This window comes from Passer domesticus, chromosome 23, assembly GCF_036417665.1.
Source record: "Passer domesticus isolate bPasDom1 chromosome 23, bPasDom1.hap1, whole genome shotgun sequence".
In the NCBI taxonomy this organism is placed as follows: Eukaryota; Metazoa; Chordata; class Aves; order Passeriformes; family Passeridae; genus Passer; species Passer domesticus.
In genome coordinates, this window is record NC_087496.1 from 4,559,015 (window position 1) to 4,576,051 (window position 17,037).

General features: G+C 48.0%; 1 protein-coding gene across 1 annotated transcript in view; it reads left to right on the plus strand.

Moving 5' to 3' along the window:
* The first annotated feature begins 259 nt into the window (after positions 1 to 259).
* CLMP (CXADR like membrane protein) overlaps positions 260 to 17,037 on the plus strand; it is a 56,782-nt gene continuing 40,004 nt past the window's right edge. The window contains exons 1-2 of the mRNA XM_064397661.1: positions 260 to 449; positions 1,139 to 1,488. Coding sequence (XP_064253731.1) covers positions 1,461 to 1,488 — 28 coding nt within the window. The 5' untranslated portion in view covers positions 260 to 449; positions 1,139 to 1,460. The remainder of the gene's footprint in view (positions 450 to 1,138; positions 1,489 to 17,037) is intronic.

Here is a 17,037-nt window from a genome sequence, read left to right on the forward strand (position 1 = left end):
TTGTTTCTTCCCATAAATACCTACAGAGCTCTGTCATCAACACCAAAGGCACCGAATTCCTTCCAAGAGTTGTGCCCCTGGCTGAGGGCTTCGTAAATATTTCTGTATTCCATAAAAAATAGAATATCCTGAACTGAAGGTGACCAAAAGAATCACCGAGCCCAGCTCCTGGCTCTGCACAGGGTTTGTTTTCATCCCTGGAGAGGCAGAGCAGCATTTTAGCCCTGATTTTTTTTTTTTTTTTTTTTTTTTTTGGGAAGTATAGAGAGATGGTTTGTGGGTGGAGTAACACAGGGAAAGGGAAGAAAGCTTGGAAAACTGGAGTGTGATGTCCCAAACCACAGGCTGGCAGCCTTGCCCATGGTTTGCTGCCTTCCTCGAGGCTCCACAAACACTTTCATAACTGTTCTGAGGGGAGGAATTTCTGCTCTGCGTTCCAAGGCACCGAGGTGGGTAAATCTGATTTATTTCCCTTCTGCTGTGCGTGCTGGGTGCTTCTTTATGGGGTAACTTAAAAAATTTGCTCCCTGCACGAGGGTGAAGCTGGAGCTGGGCTGTAGAGGTGTCTCTGTGTGCCTTAAATGCCCTTTGGGAGGGAGTTAAAACTCACACCCCGTAGCCACAAATTTCTGCTTGATGGAGCGTTGCCCTCATATGTGAAGTGCAGATACGACGTGAATTAAATCCGTTTTTAGGGGATTTCTTTCCCTCCTAAAAGCACAAAAAGAAAACCACGCAGCAGACAGAGCAAGGGTTCAGCAAGCCTGAAATCTCCAATTTCCAGTGCAGAACAGAGCCCAGAGCTAACACATCCAGGGGAGTGTGTTTATCCTCCTGAGGAGCTTTTTCCAAGAGTCTCCCTCCAACCCCTGAGTGTCGAATCTGATTTTTTTTTCCATTCTGGATTTTTTTTTCTTTTTTTTTTTGCTGCCTCCAAACTTAACTGTTTTGCCACTGGAGAAATCCTCTTTTTTTCTCTGCTAAATATGTGTATTCTTGCTGGAAATCAGCTCTACCTCACCCACATGACTGGTCTTCACCATTAATCCCAGCTGATGGCAGGGAGGGGCTCTAGTGGGAGGCAGCCATGTGGTGAACATTGAGCTCAGTGCTCTCCCCCTGCTTCTCTCCTCTCCAGACAGGCAAAATTGTTCTGTGCTGCCGTGGATGTGAAGTCCTCGCCGTGCTGCCTCTGCCTCTTCTCCCCCAGAAACTCCAAGGGCCCTGAATTTGCAGCCCCAAAATACAAAAGAAATCCATCCGGATGGAAGATGGACCAGGGTGTGAATAGCAGGAGGGAAGAAAGAGTGAAGTTGGTGATTTTTCTGGCACATGGATGCAATTACACTCAGTGCATTCCAGAGGCGTTCCTTTGAATCCTGTGCAGGTCTGCCTGCCGTCCTTGGGAGAGAGGAAGAAAAAGGAAAAGGGAGGAAAAGTCCCTCTTGCTGGGAGACGGAATGTCTGCATTTTCAATCCTCTTCCTAGGTAGGTTGGCTTTTTTGGTGTTGCTCACTTTTTATTTAATCAAACTTCCACGAGTCTGCTCTGTGTGCCTGAAATTCCTTGCTGGTGAGTTGGAGAAAAGGGGTTTGTAACGAGGAAACTTTTGTGGAAAACTGTGAATTTCAGTGGTGCTTGAGTTCTGATCCCTTTCTGAGCAGGTTGACAGCCAGAGATCTCTGATTATCCAGATTAATTTTTAAAAGTGCTGGTCAAACAGACTCGTTTGGGAATGAGTGTTTCTTGTTTGAAGAGAGCAGCGCTTTTCAGGGATAAAGGAGAGAGGGGCTTGGGGCTCTTGGGCAAAACAAGGTGAATAAAATGCTTTTGTTCCAGGCAGAGTGTCAAATTTGTGTAACTGGGTGGAATTGTTGGGCACTCAGCGTTCAGAGGTCGGAAAGAAAAAGGGGTTATTGTTTGCAATGGATGGCTGAGATTAGAAACAGATGTGTTGGAGTGCAGCAGGGAGCAGTTGGGGGAGAGAAGGATGAGAGAAGGAGAGAAAGAAAAGAGGGAGAGAAAAGAGAGAGAGAGGGTGATTTGTGGAGGGGGAGAGGAGCAAAGGAAGGAAAAGGAGAGTGGAGGGAAAAGAGTTGGCAGCCCTGAGGTGTGTGAGGGGCTCCTGCAGGGAGCTGTGCCTCCCTCCTGCTCACCCCGTCCTGCTGACGGCAGCAGCCCCGCCTGGGCAAAGCCTGCCCGTGCCAGGGCTGCTGAGGAACCTGGGCACAGGTGTGCCAGGGAGGGCTGGGCTCTACCTGCCTGGGAGGAGCTGAGGGCATGGGCACGGACAGAACAGGATTTTGGAACAGCTCTAAAGGGTTGTGGCAGGGAAAGCCCAGTTTAAGGCTCCCAGGTGTGGAATGTGGACTGGAGAGGGAGATTTGGTGACCAAATTCAACGTTTGTGCAGCTGCTGATAAATGGAGAAGTGGCTTTGGCCCTGGGGATTGCTGTCAGTAAAGGTTTTCTCTGTAGGGCTCTGAGGTTTTCTCTGTAGGGCTCTGAGGTTTTTCTCTGTAGGGCTCTGAGTTTTTTGTCTGCAGGGCTCTAAGGTTTTTCTCTTCAGGGTATAAGGTTTTCTCTGTAGGGCTCTGAGGTTTTTGTCTGTAGGGGTCTGAGGTTTTTCTCTGTAGGTCTCTAAGGTTTTTCTCTGTAGGGCTCTGAGGTTTTTGTCTGTAGGACTCTAAGGTTTTTCTCTGCAGGGCTCTAAGGTTTTCTCTGTTTTCTCTTTGGTGGGGTTTGGGTGTGCTGGGGGATCTGGGCAGTGCAGGCAGCACTTTGTCCCTGCACATCTGCTCTGGCCATTTGTGCCTCTCTCTGGTGGGAGTGTTTGAGAGAGCAGGGCCAGGAACAGCTCAGCCCTTCAGGAGAAGGCTCTGTGGAAATTTGGGACACAGAAGGGTGGGTTGCTCACCTTGCTGGTGGAGACAATGGGGATTGCAGTCTTTGATCCTGAATATTCCAATTTGTGGAAGGTTTGGAGAGAAAGGGACAAACTGTTGCTGCAGAAAAGGTGGGTTTGTCTGTAATATAACAACAACTTACCTTGCTGCTTTTATCCATAAAACACAAGTGGCTTTATTAGTAGTCTTGGTTTACAAGGCAGGTGTTAGCTAGGGAAGGCAGAAAGCCTTCCTGGAATGGAGAATTTAAATTATCAATGTGTCCTCAGCATCTCCACCATGGTAGGAACACAGGAATGCCCAACAAAAGACACTTTGCCCTCACCTGGAATCAGGTTTCTCAGCCTCTCCTGTCCAAGCACTGGTGAGGGGAGAATTGTCTTCAAAACTCAGAGCAAAACCTGGAATGTTTTGTTTTCTGGTCCCACAGTGGCCACTGAACTTTACCTGAGCTTCACCTGCCCTGCCAGCAGAGGACTTGGTCTTTCTGCTCCTTGTCCAGCTTCGCTCACCAATACTAGGAGCAAGTCCAGGGAAAAGGAAGGAAATGTTGTGGTTCCCTGTTCCTGGATCCTAGTGAACACAAGGAGGCTGGGGACTCTGATTTGCTGGCTAGAGCCTGGATTTTCTGCAGTAAAAATCTACAGAACTGCCAGTGATGTCTTGCTATTATCTTTTTGTGAAAAAGTGAAGACTAATGTGGAAAAAAAAAAGGTTTTAGAGAGGCCTTGAGAGGAAGGTTTGTGTTTTCATCATTAAACATCCCAATAACGTGGCTAATACACACAAGTCCTGTCTTTTCTACTGTTTACCTCTCTGGGGCACACGAGCAGCTGTGTGAGGAGACAGGAAACGGGAGCCAATCTGTTTGAAGGGGACTTTATTAAAACAGGACAAGATGAAAGACTTGGCTGAGTGTGGACAAGAGCTCACTTTGCCAGGAGAGGCTGAGGAGGGGAAGGTGTGAGTTCAACACGATTGTGACCAGCTGGGGAGTGAGAACCAGGTGTCACAACCTCCCTTTGTGTCACTGCACCCTTGAAAAGCAGAATCTTGAAGTGGTTCTTCACTTCAGAGTGGAAAAAGTTCATAATAGGATGTTGTATTTTAAACTCAAAGTAGCCAATGCTTTCACTGAAATGTGTTCCTGAAGTGGTTGACATTTTATGGGGTGGGAAATCTCTGCCTTTCCCCCACTCCAAGTATATCATGAATGTTTTAATGACCCAACAACTAAGGGAAAAAGCCTATTTTCTTGTGATCAGAACAGCTTGGAAGGGTGATTATTTGTATGCCTGGCTTTGCCCCTGGCTCCGTGTGCTTTGCCCCTGGATCCATGTGTTTTGTCGCTGGTTTTGTGTTCTTTGCCACTGGATCCGTGTACTTTCTCACTGGTTCCCTGTGTTTTGTCCCAGGTTCCATGTCCTTTGTCCCAGGTTCCATGTCCTTTGTCCCAGGTTCCGTGTGCTTTGTCCCTGGTTCCATGTCCTTTGTCCCAGGTTCCGTGTGCTTTGTCCCAGGTTCCATGTCCTTTGTCCCAGGTTCCGTGTGCTTTGTCCCTGGTTCCATGTCCTTTGTCCCTGGTTCCATGTCCTTTGTCCCAGGTTCCGTGTCCGTTGTCCCAGGTGCCGTGTGCTTTGTCCCTGGTTCCATGTCCTTTGTCCCTGGTTCCATGTCCTTTGTCCCAGGTTCCGTGTCCTTTGTCCCTGGTTCCGTGTGCTTTGTCCCAGGTTCCGTGTCCTTTGTCCCAGGTTCCGTGTCCTTTGTCCCAGGTTCCATGTCCTTTGTCCCTGGTTCCGTGTGCTTTGTCCCTGGTTCCATGTCCTTTGTCCCAGGTTCCATGTCCTTTGTCCCTGGTTCCATGTCCTTTGTCCCAGGTTCCGTGTCCTTTGTCCCAGGTTCCATGTGCTTTGTCCCAGGTTCCATGTGCTTTGTCCCAGGTTCCATGTACTTTGTCCCAGGTTCTGTGTGCTTTGTCCCAGGTTCCATGTCCTTTGTCCCAGGTTCCATGTCCTTTGTCCCAGGTTCCGTGTCCTTTGTCCCAGGTTCCATGTCCTTTGTCCCAGGTTCCGTGTCCTTTGTCCCAGGTTCCATGTCCTTTGTCCCAGGTTCCATGTCCTTTGTCCCTGGTTCCATGTCCTTTGTCCCTGGTTCCATGTACTTCCTCACTGGTTCCTTGTGCTTTTTCCTTGGCTGTGGGCTGCTGGGCTGCTCTGCCCTGCAGGAGCTGCTGCCTTTGGGATCAGAGCAGGAGCTGTGCCACCCCCAGCCCCTCTCTGCCATCCTGCTGCGGGCACTGACCCCTCCCAGCAGTGCTGGGGTCACCCCCACAGTGCAGGAAAGCAAGCAGCTCATCAGGGGTTCTGTGGGAGCCCTGTGGGAGCTGGGGGTCACTCCGGGGTGCTGCTGAGAGCCAAGGTCCCTGCAGAGCAGCTCAGGGATCTCTTTCAGAGCTGTCCCAGGGCTCTGACCCCGCCGTGCTGAGCCCCAGCTCCGTCTCACTGCACAGCAAACAGGTTCTGGAGCAGCTCCCTGTGAGGAATTGCCTCTGACAGCCGGCATTTGCCCAGGTATCCACGGCTGGTAGCTGGGAAATCCGAGCTGATGCAGAGCTGGGGCTGCCCGGGGCTGTGCTCTGCTGGGAAAGCCTGCTGCTCCTGCTGGGAGAGCACAGCCAACCTGTGGGGTGCAGCATTGCCATCCTGCTCCCCAAACCTTCCCATTCCTGCTGTGAGAGCACAGCAAACCTGTGGGGTGCAGCCTTGGCATCCTGCTCCCCAAACCTTCCCATTCCTGCTGTGAGAGCACAGCAAACCTGTGGGGTGCAGCCTTGGCATCCTGCTCCCCAAACCTTCCCATTCCTGCTGTGAGAGCACAGCAAACCAGTGGGGTGCAGCCTTGGCATCCTGCTCCCCAAACCCTCCTGCTCCCCAAACCCTCCTGCTCCCCAAACCCTCCTGCTCCCCAAACCCTCCTGCTCCTGCTGTGAGAGCACAGCAAACAGCAACCCCTGGCCTCGCCATCCTGCTCCCCAAATTCTCCTGTCCTGGCCCACAGCAAAGCAAAACCCACTGGGATAGTTGGATTTTAAGGAAGTGCCCCTGCTCTCAGTAGAATTGGGAATTTAGTCGGATGCTGCTGCCTAGGAGTGGTGGAAACCAAAGGAGAGAGATTTCAGGGTGCTTAAAACAGAGTTTGTGGGTTTTTGTTTCCCAAAAACCAAAGGAGAGTTTGCAGGTTCCTTAAAACAAAGCCTGTAGACCTTTCTTTCCCAAAAAAAAACAGAGGAGACAGGTTTCAGGTTCCTTAAAACAAACCTCGTGGACTTTTATTTCTCGAAAACCAAAGGAGACACATTTCAGGGTGCTTAAAACAAGGTTTATGGACCTAAATTTCCCAGAAAGCAAAGGACACAAATTTCAGGTTCCTTAAAATCAACCTTGTGGACCTTTATTCCTGTTGGTTTTCCAGAAACAGGAAAAAACCAAAGGAAAGTTTTCAGGTTGCTTCAAACAAAGCTTATGGTTCTCTATTCCTGCTGGTTTCCCAGAAGTAAAAACAGTTTTTAGGTTGCTTAAAACAAAGCTTGTGGACCTTTATTCCTGCTGATTTCCCAGAAACAGTAGAAAGCAAAGGAGACACTTCTCAGGTTGCCTAAAATGAAGGTTATGGAGTTTATTTCTGCTGATTTTCCAGATATTTCCAGAATTTTTCCAGTGATAACTGGAAAATAGCAAATATATTATATATTTTAGTTTTCTTTGGCTCCTTCTCTTGCCTTTGACTGTTCCATGGTGTTGAAATTTGGTAGTACAAAGGCTTTGCCTCAATTTTTTCTAATATTTAGCACAAATCTTGGCTCAGGAATGGTTTAAAAAGCAATCTGCAGCTGGGAAAAGAAGTTTTGTGAGTGATTTTGTGTCTTGATTTCACCTCCCCTCTGAAGGAATGCAGGAGTCTTAGTGGTGTATTTAGCTTTAAAAAAGGACTGTTCTCCCCAGGACAGCTTCGTGGAATTGATAATTTCTCTCAAACTCCAAGAGCAGGCAACAAAACATCAACTGTGTGATATTCAGACTGCTAGAGGAATTAAACTCGGGTTTAATTCCAAGTCTTTATTAGAGCACTGCTCTGGGAACACCTGAGGAAAGGGAATGAAGGAGAGCAGAGGATCTATTTGGCACCTCAGAGGAGCAGACACAACTGAGCTGCTCTCTGGCAGAATATCAGGGTTAACACTCCAATTCTTCCAAAGCCAGGGATGGTTTGCATCAAATATTTGCTGTTGAGACACTTGGTGATAAATTGCCTGTTTGTTCTCTAGTGGTGCTTTGTTTTGTATGAAATAGTTGGGATTTTTAACATTTAATACCAAATAAACTTTATTTTGGAGGGTATTTTTAAATCCAGAAAGAACATTTTACCATGAGGAGGAAAAGGGAGGAAAAAAAACCTGCCAGAGTGAAGAAAACCAGCAAAATTTGTGGAGAAAAATTCATTTTTATGGGAAGTAGAGGCTGAGGGGAGGCAACTTTTCTGAATTTCCCATGGAAAAGAAGTTGTGTTTTGCCTTTGTACCCACCCTGGCTATGTCTCCTCCACACAAAATTAATGGTTTGGTTTTGGGGAGCCCTGGCCCACTTCAGAAGGATATTTTGTGTGAGAGCAGCACAAGTTTCTGCCCAGAAATGCCACTGCACAACCAGCAGGGAGGGATGCTGGTGTTTATCCTCAGATCACAAGCAACACCCCTGTTCTCCTCCAGGCAAACACAGGCCTTTGGAGGGGATTCAGCAGGTTTGCAGCCTGGGAGTTGTTTTCAGAACCAGAAAGAGATGTAAACAGTCTTAAATGTGCTTGGAAAATATTTTAGGTCTGAATCTTTGTTACACTGGACTAAAAATTATGTGTAATTCCAAAAAAAATTGGTGTTACAATGCCACAAATGGTGCTGCAAGCTGCTTTCTGTGCCTTTCCCCCACAATTTTAGTCAAAATTCACCTTAAATTCCTAACTAAGCAATGCCCTGTGTTAGCCCGGGCTGCAGGCAGTGTTTGTGCCTCTGAAATGTGTTTTATTGTGCACATCTTGTGTGCTGCAGGAGAGGCTGCTCTGGGGGCACGAGGAGCTTGGTGGTGCCTTGCTCAAAAGATGAATGGGTTGTTTTTTGTGCTTGGGATTTGTTTTGGTTTGGTTTTTGTTGGTTTTTTGAGGTTTGGGGTTTTTTTTTGGTTTGGTTTGGATTTTTTGGAGTTTTTTTGTTTTTTTCCCCCCAAAGCTGTGTCTTCATTTGTTTCTAGAACTGCTCAGTTTACAGAGGCAGCCCAGCAAAAAGTCAAGGGTGAAGGCAGGTCAGGGAGCTCTGTGAGCAGAGCCTCGGATGACAGGACAGTGCAGGATGCTGGGCAGGAAGCACAACAATGGAAAATGTGTGAGAAGTCAAGAGGCACGAGGCTGAATTCCAGCTCCTCCATCTCCCGGGCTCCCTCCTCCCCTCAGCACTGCTGGGGGCAGTGACAGCCACCTCTGTGCCCTGTCACTTTTAGTTCAGCCCCACCAGGGCTAAAATGTGTTTCCTTTGAGTGCAAGGGGAACCTGGAGTTCTGCACTGGTCATCAGAATAAATAATAAATTATATAAATAATATAAATAAAGCTGCTCCTTCTTGCCAGAAATATCCCAGTCCTAGAAAAGGAGATTGGGCACCAGGCCGGGCTCTCCTAAACCACACCTTGGCACCCTGGTTTATTTATCTGACTCCTTAATGAGCTCTGGCTCTTCTTTGCAACAAGTTGTGAAGAGAACAGAGCAGCTCTGAGGTGAAAAGAAAAGCCACAAAACCCCATCCTGTCCTCATCTGCTCCTTCCCTTTCTCCAGGAAACCATTTGGCAGCCGAAAAAGGCAAATGTTGGACTGAGAACTCCCCAGCCCGTGCCCCGGGGTGTCAGATTTGCTGTCCCACGAGGATCAATGCCCATCTCAGCCTCTCTCTCCTCTGGGGAGTGCCACAATGCTTTTTTTGGGATTTTTTTTTTTTTTTGAGGCAGGAAAACCAGGCTGAACCCTGGCTGGGTGGAAAGGTTGGAGCCCAGCTCCGTGCCTGCAGCTGAGCTGCCTTTGGAGGGAAAAGGTCACTGAGGATCGGGGTGGGTTTGTGACATTGCCCGGCAGCAGGGAGGCCGCTCTGAAATGGAGCGTGCAGGGTTGGAGGCAAGGGATGACCAGGCTTGGGCTCTCGGAGGGAAAGGGTCACTCCAAGAGAGCTTTTGTTCCCCCCTCATTGCACAGAGAGAATTTAAATCACATCTGAGACTGGGGGGAGCTCACACACAGGTGGGTGCACGCTGCTGGTGGCGATGGGGCGCTTGGAACGCGTCTAAATTAAAATAATTTTAACTTAAAGTCCTTTTCCTCCTGATCCATCCCCAGCCGTGGGCACAGCAGGGATGTGCAGATCATTAACAAAGAGCTGAATCCAAGCTGAAATCCTTCACCTGCCACCTGGAGGGACTTGCCTTTGTTTTCTAATCAGATTTTTCTCACATTTTAATGGATTTTTTTTGGTGCCACTGTGCTGATGTTAAAAACAGGACCACACTCCTGGTGCTAGAGTACTGTATCTCTTATAACTACCCTTTTAACCCCTTTTACAATAACCAAATGAATAGTACATATTTAACAATTATCACCTATTTTACAACTGTTTCTAACCTATTTTTAACTGAGGAACTCCACTGGTGGTGTGAAGTGCTGCTGTGCTCTCAGAGAAACCTCGCAGGAAGGAAATCCTGGGCTCTCAATTACTTTGTGCTGCACATGAAAAAAGGAAAATGAGGTTTTAATAAATGCATGGAGTGTACCGTGGCTGTGAGGTCTTTTGAACAGATTCTTTCCTTAAGTGCCTGGATGGGCTGTTAGGAGGCCTTTTCAGAAATGTAAAATAAAAATATATATAATTACTCCATTCCACTCCCTTTGTGTTTCAGCAAAATGTTGGAATTAGGTGGTTTTCCAGTATTTGGAATGTTTGAGATGGGTGCTGGGTGAGTGTCACAGATGACTCAGGCTGTGGTTTTCCTTGCAGATCTGATAGAATTTCAAAGGTCACAGGAATATTTAATAGAGATTTGACTTTTATTGGCCAGGTGGGGTCAGAAATCACAGGGTGCCTTTGTGTGTGTGTGCTTTCATCTAACACAGCCAGCCTGGAATATTGACCTGAACCAGAGCCAGGCACTTCTTCTATTTTTTTTTATTAAAAAAAATATTGCAGGGTTTTCAACCTTGAAGGCAAATCACTTTATGACTTCATTGTTTAAATTTAGGTTTTGTTTTGCGGGGGGATCGTTAGACTTGAAGCAAAAGCCTTGTAGCCCAGGGACTGTCACTTCTGATTACTTCCAGTGACACTTCCAATTATTTCCAATCACAATTCCAGGGACAAGAGGAAAAAAGGAGCCACGTTCTCCAACATCAGGGCTTGATTTTCCCCTTTTTTTCCTTTCCCTTTTTCCCTGAACAAAGCAGCATTTCTCGAAGCTGCGCAGGGAGAGGTGCAGGGGCAGATTTGGAGCTGGAATTCCAGGCTGGATCTGCTGCACTGGGGCTGGGGTGCTGGGAATGCTGCTCTGGATCCTGCCCTGCTGAGCAATATGAAGGAAATTTTCGTGCTCCCCAGGCACTGGCTGGCACTAGCACTCACTTCAGAGCAGCAGCAGCAGGCTGCTCAACATCCCTGCCCCTCCTGGGAGCTGCACAGGAGCTGCTGCTGCAGAGCACGACACGAAATGGGACACGGGGATCTGCTGGGACAGCTCGAGGGGCTCCCAGGGACACCAAAACCAGGATTTGGTGCAGTGAGTTTGGCCCAGGGTTGTAAAAAATTTCCAGGAGAACTTGAGAGATTTCCAGGGACACCAAACACAGAATTTGGTGCAGTGAGTTTTGTCCAGAGACACAAAAAAATCTCCTGGGAGACCTTGGGTGACTCTTAGGGACAGCAAACCCAGGATTTGGTGCAGTGAGTTTGGCCCAGGGACACAAAAAATCTCTGTGAGAGCTTGAGAGACTCCCAGGGCCACCAAACCCAGGATTTGGTGCAGTGAGTTTGGCTCAAGGTTGTAAAAAATTTCCAGGAGAACTTGTGAGATTTCCAGGGACACCAAACACAGAATTTGGTGCAGTGAGTTTTGTCCAGAGACACAAAAGAATCTCCTGGGAGACCTTGGGTGACGCTTAGGGACAGCAAACCCAGGATTTGGTGCAGTGAGTTTGGCCCAGGGACACAAAAAATCTCTGTGAGAGCTTGAGAGACTCCCAGGGCCACCAAACCCAAGATTTGGTGCAGTGAGTTTGGCTCAAGGTTGTAAAAAATTTCCAGGAGAACTTGTGAGATTTCCAGGGACACCAAACACAGAATTTGGTGCAGTGAGTTTGGCCCAGGGTTGTAAAAAATTTCCGGGAGAACTTGAGAGACTTCCAAAGACACCAAACCCAGGATTTGGTACACTGAGTTTGGCCCAGGGACACAGAAAATCTCTGTGAGAGCTTGAGAGACTCCCAGGGACACCAAACCCAGGATTTGGTGCAGAGTGTTTGGCCCAGAGACACAAAAAATCTGCTGGGAGAGCTTGAGGGACACAGGAATCTCCTGGGCAGTCTGGAATGATTTCCAGGGACACCAAACCCAGGATTTGGTGCAGTGACTTTTATCCAGGGACACAAAAAATCTCCTGGGGGAGCTTGAGGAACAGAGGAATCTCGTAGGGGAGCTCAAATGACTCCCAGGCACACCAAACCCAAGATTTGGTGCAGTGGGTTTTGTCCAGAGACACAAAAAATCTCCTGGGGGAGCTTGAGAGACTCCCAGTGACACCAAACCCAGGATTTGCTGCAGTGAGTTTGGCCCAGGGACACAAAAATTCTGCTGGGAGAACTTGAGGGACAAAAGAATCTCCTGGGGGAGCTTGAGTGACTCCCAGTGACACCAAACCCAGGATTTGGAGCAGTGAGTTTGGCCCAGACCAGCCCAGGCTGCTGCACCCTCCCAAAAACAAAGCAGGAGCACTGCCTGGTTTCCAGAGGTCTCTGCAGCCTCCCTTGGAAGCCCTGGAGCACAAAACCAGTCTGAAATGGTGTCAGAGCTCTCAGTCACACTCCGTGGAGCCTCTCACTCCCCCAGTGCTGCTGCACAGGGCCGTGAGGCTCTGCTGAGGGTGGGGGTTGGCAGCTCTTTGCTTCATTTGCTTCAGAGCTGGGCTCTGCAAGAAGGGGATGCATATTTAGATTAAAATTTTATTAATACTTTATTTATTATATTAATATTTCATTAATACTGAATTAATGTATATTTGACATTTGGTTGCTGTATTAATGTTTATTTACCATTTGGATACTGAATTAATGTTTATTTATATTGTTATTTATTTATATTCATATAATTTTTATTGGTTTTTATATGTTTATGTATTTAGATTTTATTTATACATAATTGTATATTTCATTATTGTTTATTTACAATATATACATCGTGCAAATGGATGAGCAGCAAACTTGGAGTGGTGTTTAGAGCCAGATTTGAAGAACCTGACTTAATTTAGGACTCTGGACCTGAACATTTCCAAAACAGCAGTAAATGAAATGTAGCTTTACATGCTACATTTCTACTTTTAAAGTAGAAATTAGATTTATCAGTGACCTGGCTGGGTGGTTGCTGCTCCCTGCCCTCAGCCCCAGTGCTGTTTGGATTTTGTGTTGGTGTCGCTGGGAGCCACCTGGGCCAGCTCCATCCGTCCCTGCAGGGACAGCCAGCGTGGATGGGCACTGCTGGGACACTCAAACATGGCTTGTTTGTCACTTGGGCACAGGGCAGCCACAAATCTTTTGTCAGTGACATTCAGAAGCCCAATTCCACCTGAGCCATTTGTGTGGGACCTGCAGAGGGCTCCTGGCATCAGCTCTGCTGCTCTGGGGCATTTTCTGTTTGGGTGCCTGGGTGAGGTCGGGTCCATGGCAGTGGCACTGAGGTGGCACTTTGGGACAGCCTGGTGCTCCCCCAGGACTCAGCATCTCAGCTGGCCAGGAGCCAGCAGTGTGCCCTGGGGCCAGGAAGGCCAGTGGCTCCTGGCCTGGCTCAGGAGTGGTGTGGCAGCAGCAGCAGGGAGGTCACTCTGCCCTGCCCTGGCACTGCTGGGGTCACACCTGGAGTGCTGTGCCCAGCTCTGGCCCCTCAGCTTGGGAAGGAGCTGGGGACACTGAGCACGGCCAGAGGGGACAGCGAGGCTGGAGAGGGGCTGGGAACACAAACCCTGAGAGGAGCCCCTGAGGGAGCTGGGGGTGCTCACCTGGAGAAAAGGAGACTCAGGGGTGCCCTCCTCACCCTGCACAGCTCCTGAAAGGTGCCTGTGCTCAGCTGGGGCTGGGCTCTGTCTGCAGGCACTGACACAACCAGAAAAACTGCATTGGGGGAAATATAGGTTGAAAATTAGGAAGAAGATAAAGTTGAATTAGGAACAAAGGTGATAAAGTTCTGGACTGGCTGCCCGGGGAGGTGGTGCAGTCACCATCCCTGGGTGTGTTTAACAAAGCCTGGATGTGGCACTGGGGGCCAGGGTTGAGTTGAGGGGTTGGGGCTGGACTCGATGGTCTTGGAGGTCTCTTCCAACTTGGTCATTCTGTGATTCTGTGAATTCTGTGATTGTGTGAAAGGAGCTGTTTGGATCCATCCAAAGCCATGGAGATGTTCCCACAGTGCAGCTTTGTCTGTGGTCTCTGCTCTGGGCAAATCCTCTCCTGTTTCCATTGTTTCAAGCTCTTGCTTGGAGACAAAGGGAATTTTTAGCCACACAAAGCAGAGCTTTTTGTGTTGAAAAATGCCATGATTTTTTTTTTTTTCTATTCAAGGGGGATATGAAGCAATGATGAGTGTCTTCTGGTCAAAGAAGCATTCAGGATGTTGAGGTTCCAGCCTGGATTTTGCCAGTGATTCATGATTTAGTGATTCAGGACTCATTTTTAAATGTCTCCTCATTTTAAGTGTCTCCATTTCCAGTGTTATAAGGGATTAGTGCTCTGGAATTTTTGAGTGTGGGGACACCCCAGCTGGGTCACACCAAAGGAGGTGACACTTGGGGTGACACTTGCTGTGTCCCTTAATCACCCCAGGTTTTGGGGGCGCCCTGGAGAACTGAAAATGCTGTGTTTGACAGCTTTGTGCTGCAGAGGGAGAGCACCCAGGCCGTGCCAGCCTCTCCCTCTGAGCTGCAGCAATGGGGCTGCAGAGCCCAGCCAGCCTGTTCCACCTGCTTTAATGAAGGAAGAGGCTTCCCAAAGGCATCCCGGCTTTCCTGCCTCTGTCAGCTCCTTCCCCTAGCCCGGGGCTACCCCTGGAGCCAACAAAACCCACAATTCTGCAGCTGTCACTTGGCTCAGGCCCTGTGTGACCTGCGAGCAGGGAGCTCCAGACTCCTGGGCTGCAGATAGCGATGCTGAATTGCACCAGCCTTCTTCTCTAATGCCTTGGGCTCCCATTTTTCCTATTGAGCAGCCCCCGGGCGTGCTGCTCTCATTGTGGGGCAGCCAGGAATGCGTTCCCATTAGGAAAAGGCTCCAAAGGCAGCGGTGGAGCCTGCGGGGCTGTCACAGGGACCCTCCCCTCTCCATATCCTCCACAGGAGAAGCCAAAACCGGGATGTGAATGGAGGAAACTTGGCATTATTGCCTATTTTTCTGGCTATACTGATATTTTTCTGGCGATATTGATGTTTTTTTCTGGATATATTGATATTTCTCTGGCTATATTCATTTTTTGTCTTCCTGGCTATATTGATTTTTTTCTGGCTATATTGATTTTTTTTTCTGGCTATATTGATTTTTTTTTTCTGGATTTTAAGTGCTCTAAGGCAGGGATTGTTTCTCTGCCTGTTTGCACTGTTCCTTCAAACTCTGCAGCCTCAAATGTCTGTGTGGAAATCTTAAGTTTTAACCAGGTTTAAACCTGGTTTTGTCCCTGCCTGCTGTCCAAATGAGCCAGGCACCTGGTTAGCATCTCTCTGTGGCATTCCAGAGCATCAATTCCTGCACAAAAGCTGGGAACTGAAGACACCTGGCTTAAATGAACTCTTTACTTCCTTCCCTTCCTCCTGACAAACACCTTTAAGCAAAAAAACCATGCAGGGATAAAACAAAGCTGACAACAAAAGCTGATTATTCATGCATGCAGAATGATTTTAACTAGCCAGTTAGGCAATATTGACATTTCCCTGCCTTGGTAGTGGTTTGTGAGCTCTGCTGGAGACTGCTCTTTGTTCACAGGCACCAATGCTGGGTTTTTAGGGTTATGTTGGTGCTGCGGGGCATCTTCTGTCCCACCTCGGAGAATGTGGGAATGTTGATGGAGTCACAAAATTATCCTTTGTCTCCTTAAAAAGGAAAAAAAAAAGCCCAGAAGTTTTTCTCCTCAATCAGGTAAAAAGATACCTCATAGGACCTTGGGGATTCACCTCAAACTTAAGGACAGCCAGTTGGACAGGAGCCAAAAAGTCCCACCTGAGCAATTCACTAGAAAAAGAAGAGAACAAAGGAATTAATCACTTTTGTGGGGTGTTTTACCAGGAGCAAGAGCCTCTTGCCCTAACTCAGTGTTTTTCTGTAAAGAGTTTTTTATTTTGCCTTTTAATAAAACTTTTTTGTTTCCAACACTGCCACAGAAGCCATCCTGCTGATTTGACGCCATCTAAAGTAGCTGAGCTATCTTAGTGTAATATAAATCTCCAAGAGCTTACGAGACCTAGCTTAAAGAGACCCTTTTATCAAGAGAATGTTAAATCAATTAAAAAGCTAATGATTTGCTGCGAGTGATTTACTACTGTGCCTTCACACCCTTTTTTACCATCCCCTAATGGATGCTGCGCTGGGCAGAAGAACGCCCTTTATTTTGACCAATAAAATTCAGTTTCCCCGAGGAGAGCCCTTTGAATGCAAACCCTTTTCATCACTTTGCAGTGGCACACGACATATGCAGGAGCCTTTCCCCTTGCAGTGCCACTCCTGCCAGCCTCCCCCCTCCCAGGGCAGCCTCGGAGCCTCTCCCCCACCCTGTGATGCAAACCCGAGTGTGCAGCATCCCTTTGCTGCCGGCTGCAGATTTCCCTTTGGTTCCTGCCCTCGGGCTTGTCCTCTCAATATTTGCTTTTCTGCAGCGTGGAAAACCCAGCCTGCCCAGAAAAAACCAGCGCTGCTGGAGCTCTTTTAACTCGGTGTGCTCATCTTCTCTTGGGGTTTGGGGCTTTTAGAATCCTTTGATGGGGTCTGGGATTCTCTGTCTGTGTCATTTTTCCACACTGAAAGCTCCTGGTTTGGCAAGTGGAGCTCAGGAACAGCTTCAGCCCATGGAAGGCAAATTAATTTCCAGTTCTTGCAAGGATGGAGCTGATTCAGGCAGGAATTAGCACTGCTCTTCCACCCTTGCTGCTGATTTAAATGCTGCTTCATATTTCATGATCATCTTGTAAAAGCAGAACAAAGAGGGGAAAAAAACCTCCAAAGACTAAGAAGTAAATAATTTTTCTAAAATATCTGAGTGGGGATTGGAACAGAGCTCACTCAATGCTCTGTCCTGGAAAAGATGTCTCCTAGCTGGAATTAGGATCTGCCTGGCAGGGAGAGTTCATTGCCTCAAAACTCCAGGATTTAGGAGTTTGTGATGTTTTTTCCTCTGAGGAGATCCAGTTCTCTTCTTCCCTCTCTGATTTAATGTCCCAGCTCTGTTGTGACTTCTGCTGTGCCTCTGAAAGCTTTGATTCATGGGGGGGACACAGTGTGTGGTCTCCTTGTTAGCAAAACTGATAATCTTATCAGCAAGTGAGGGAGAGGCTGTCAGAGGCCCTGGGACTGTCTGGGTGAGGAGAAGGAGCTGGGTTTAGGCTGGGTCTGGGTTCTGGGAGGAAAGGGCAGGAGCAGCTCTGTGTTCCTGCTCTCCTCGTGGTTTGAAATCATTCAGGGGCTTTATTTTTCTGTGTCAGCACTGTCAGAGCCTATAATCCTCAAGCAAAAGAGGCCAACCTACCCCAGCAAGAGAAGGACTTGGTGAGGAATCCCCTTCAGCAAGGATGTGACAAGCAGACTGACAATG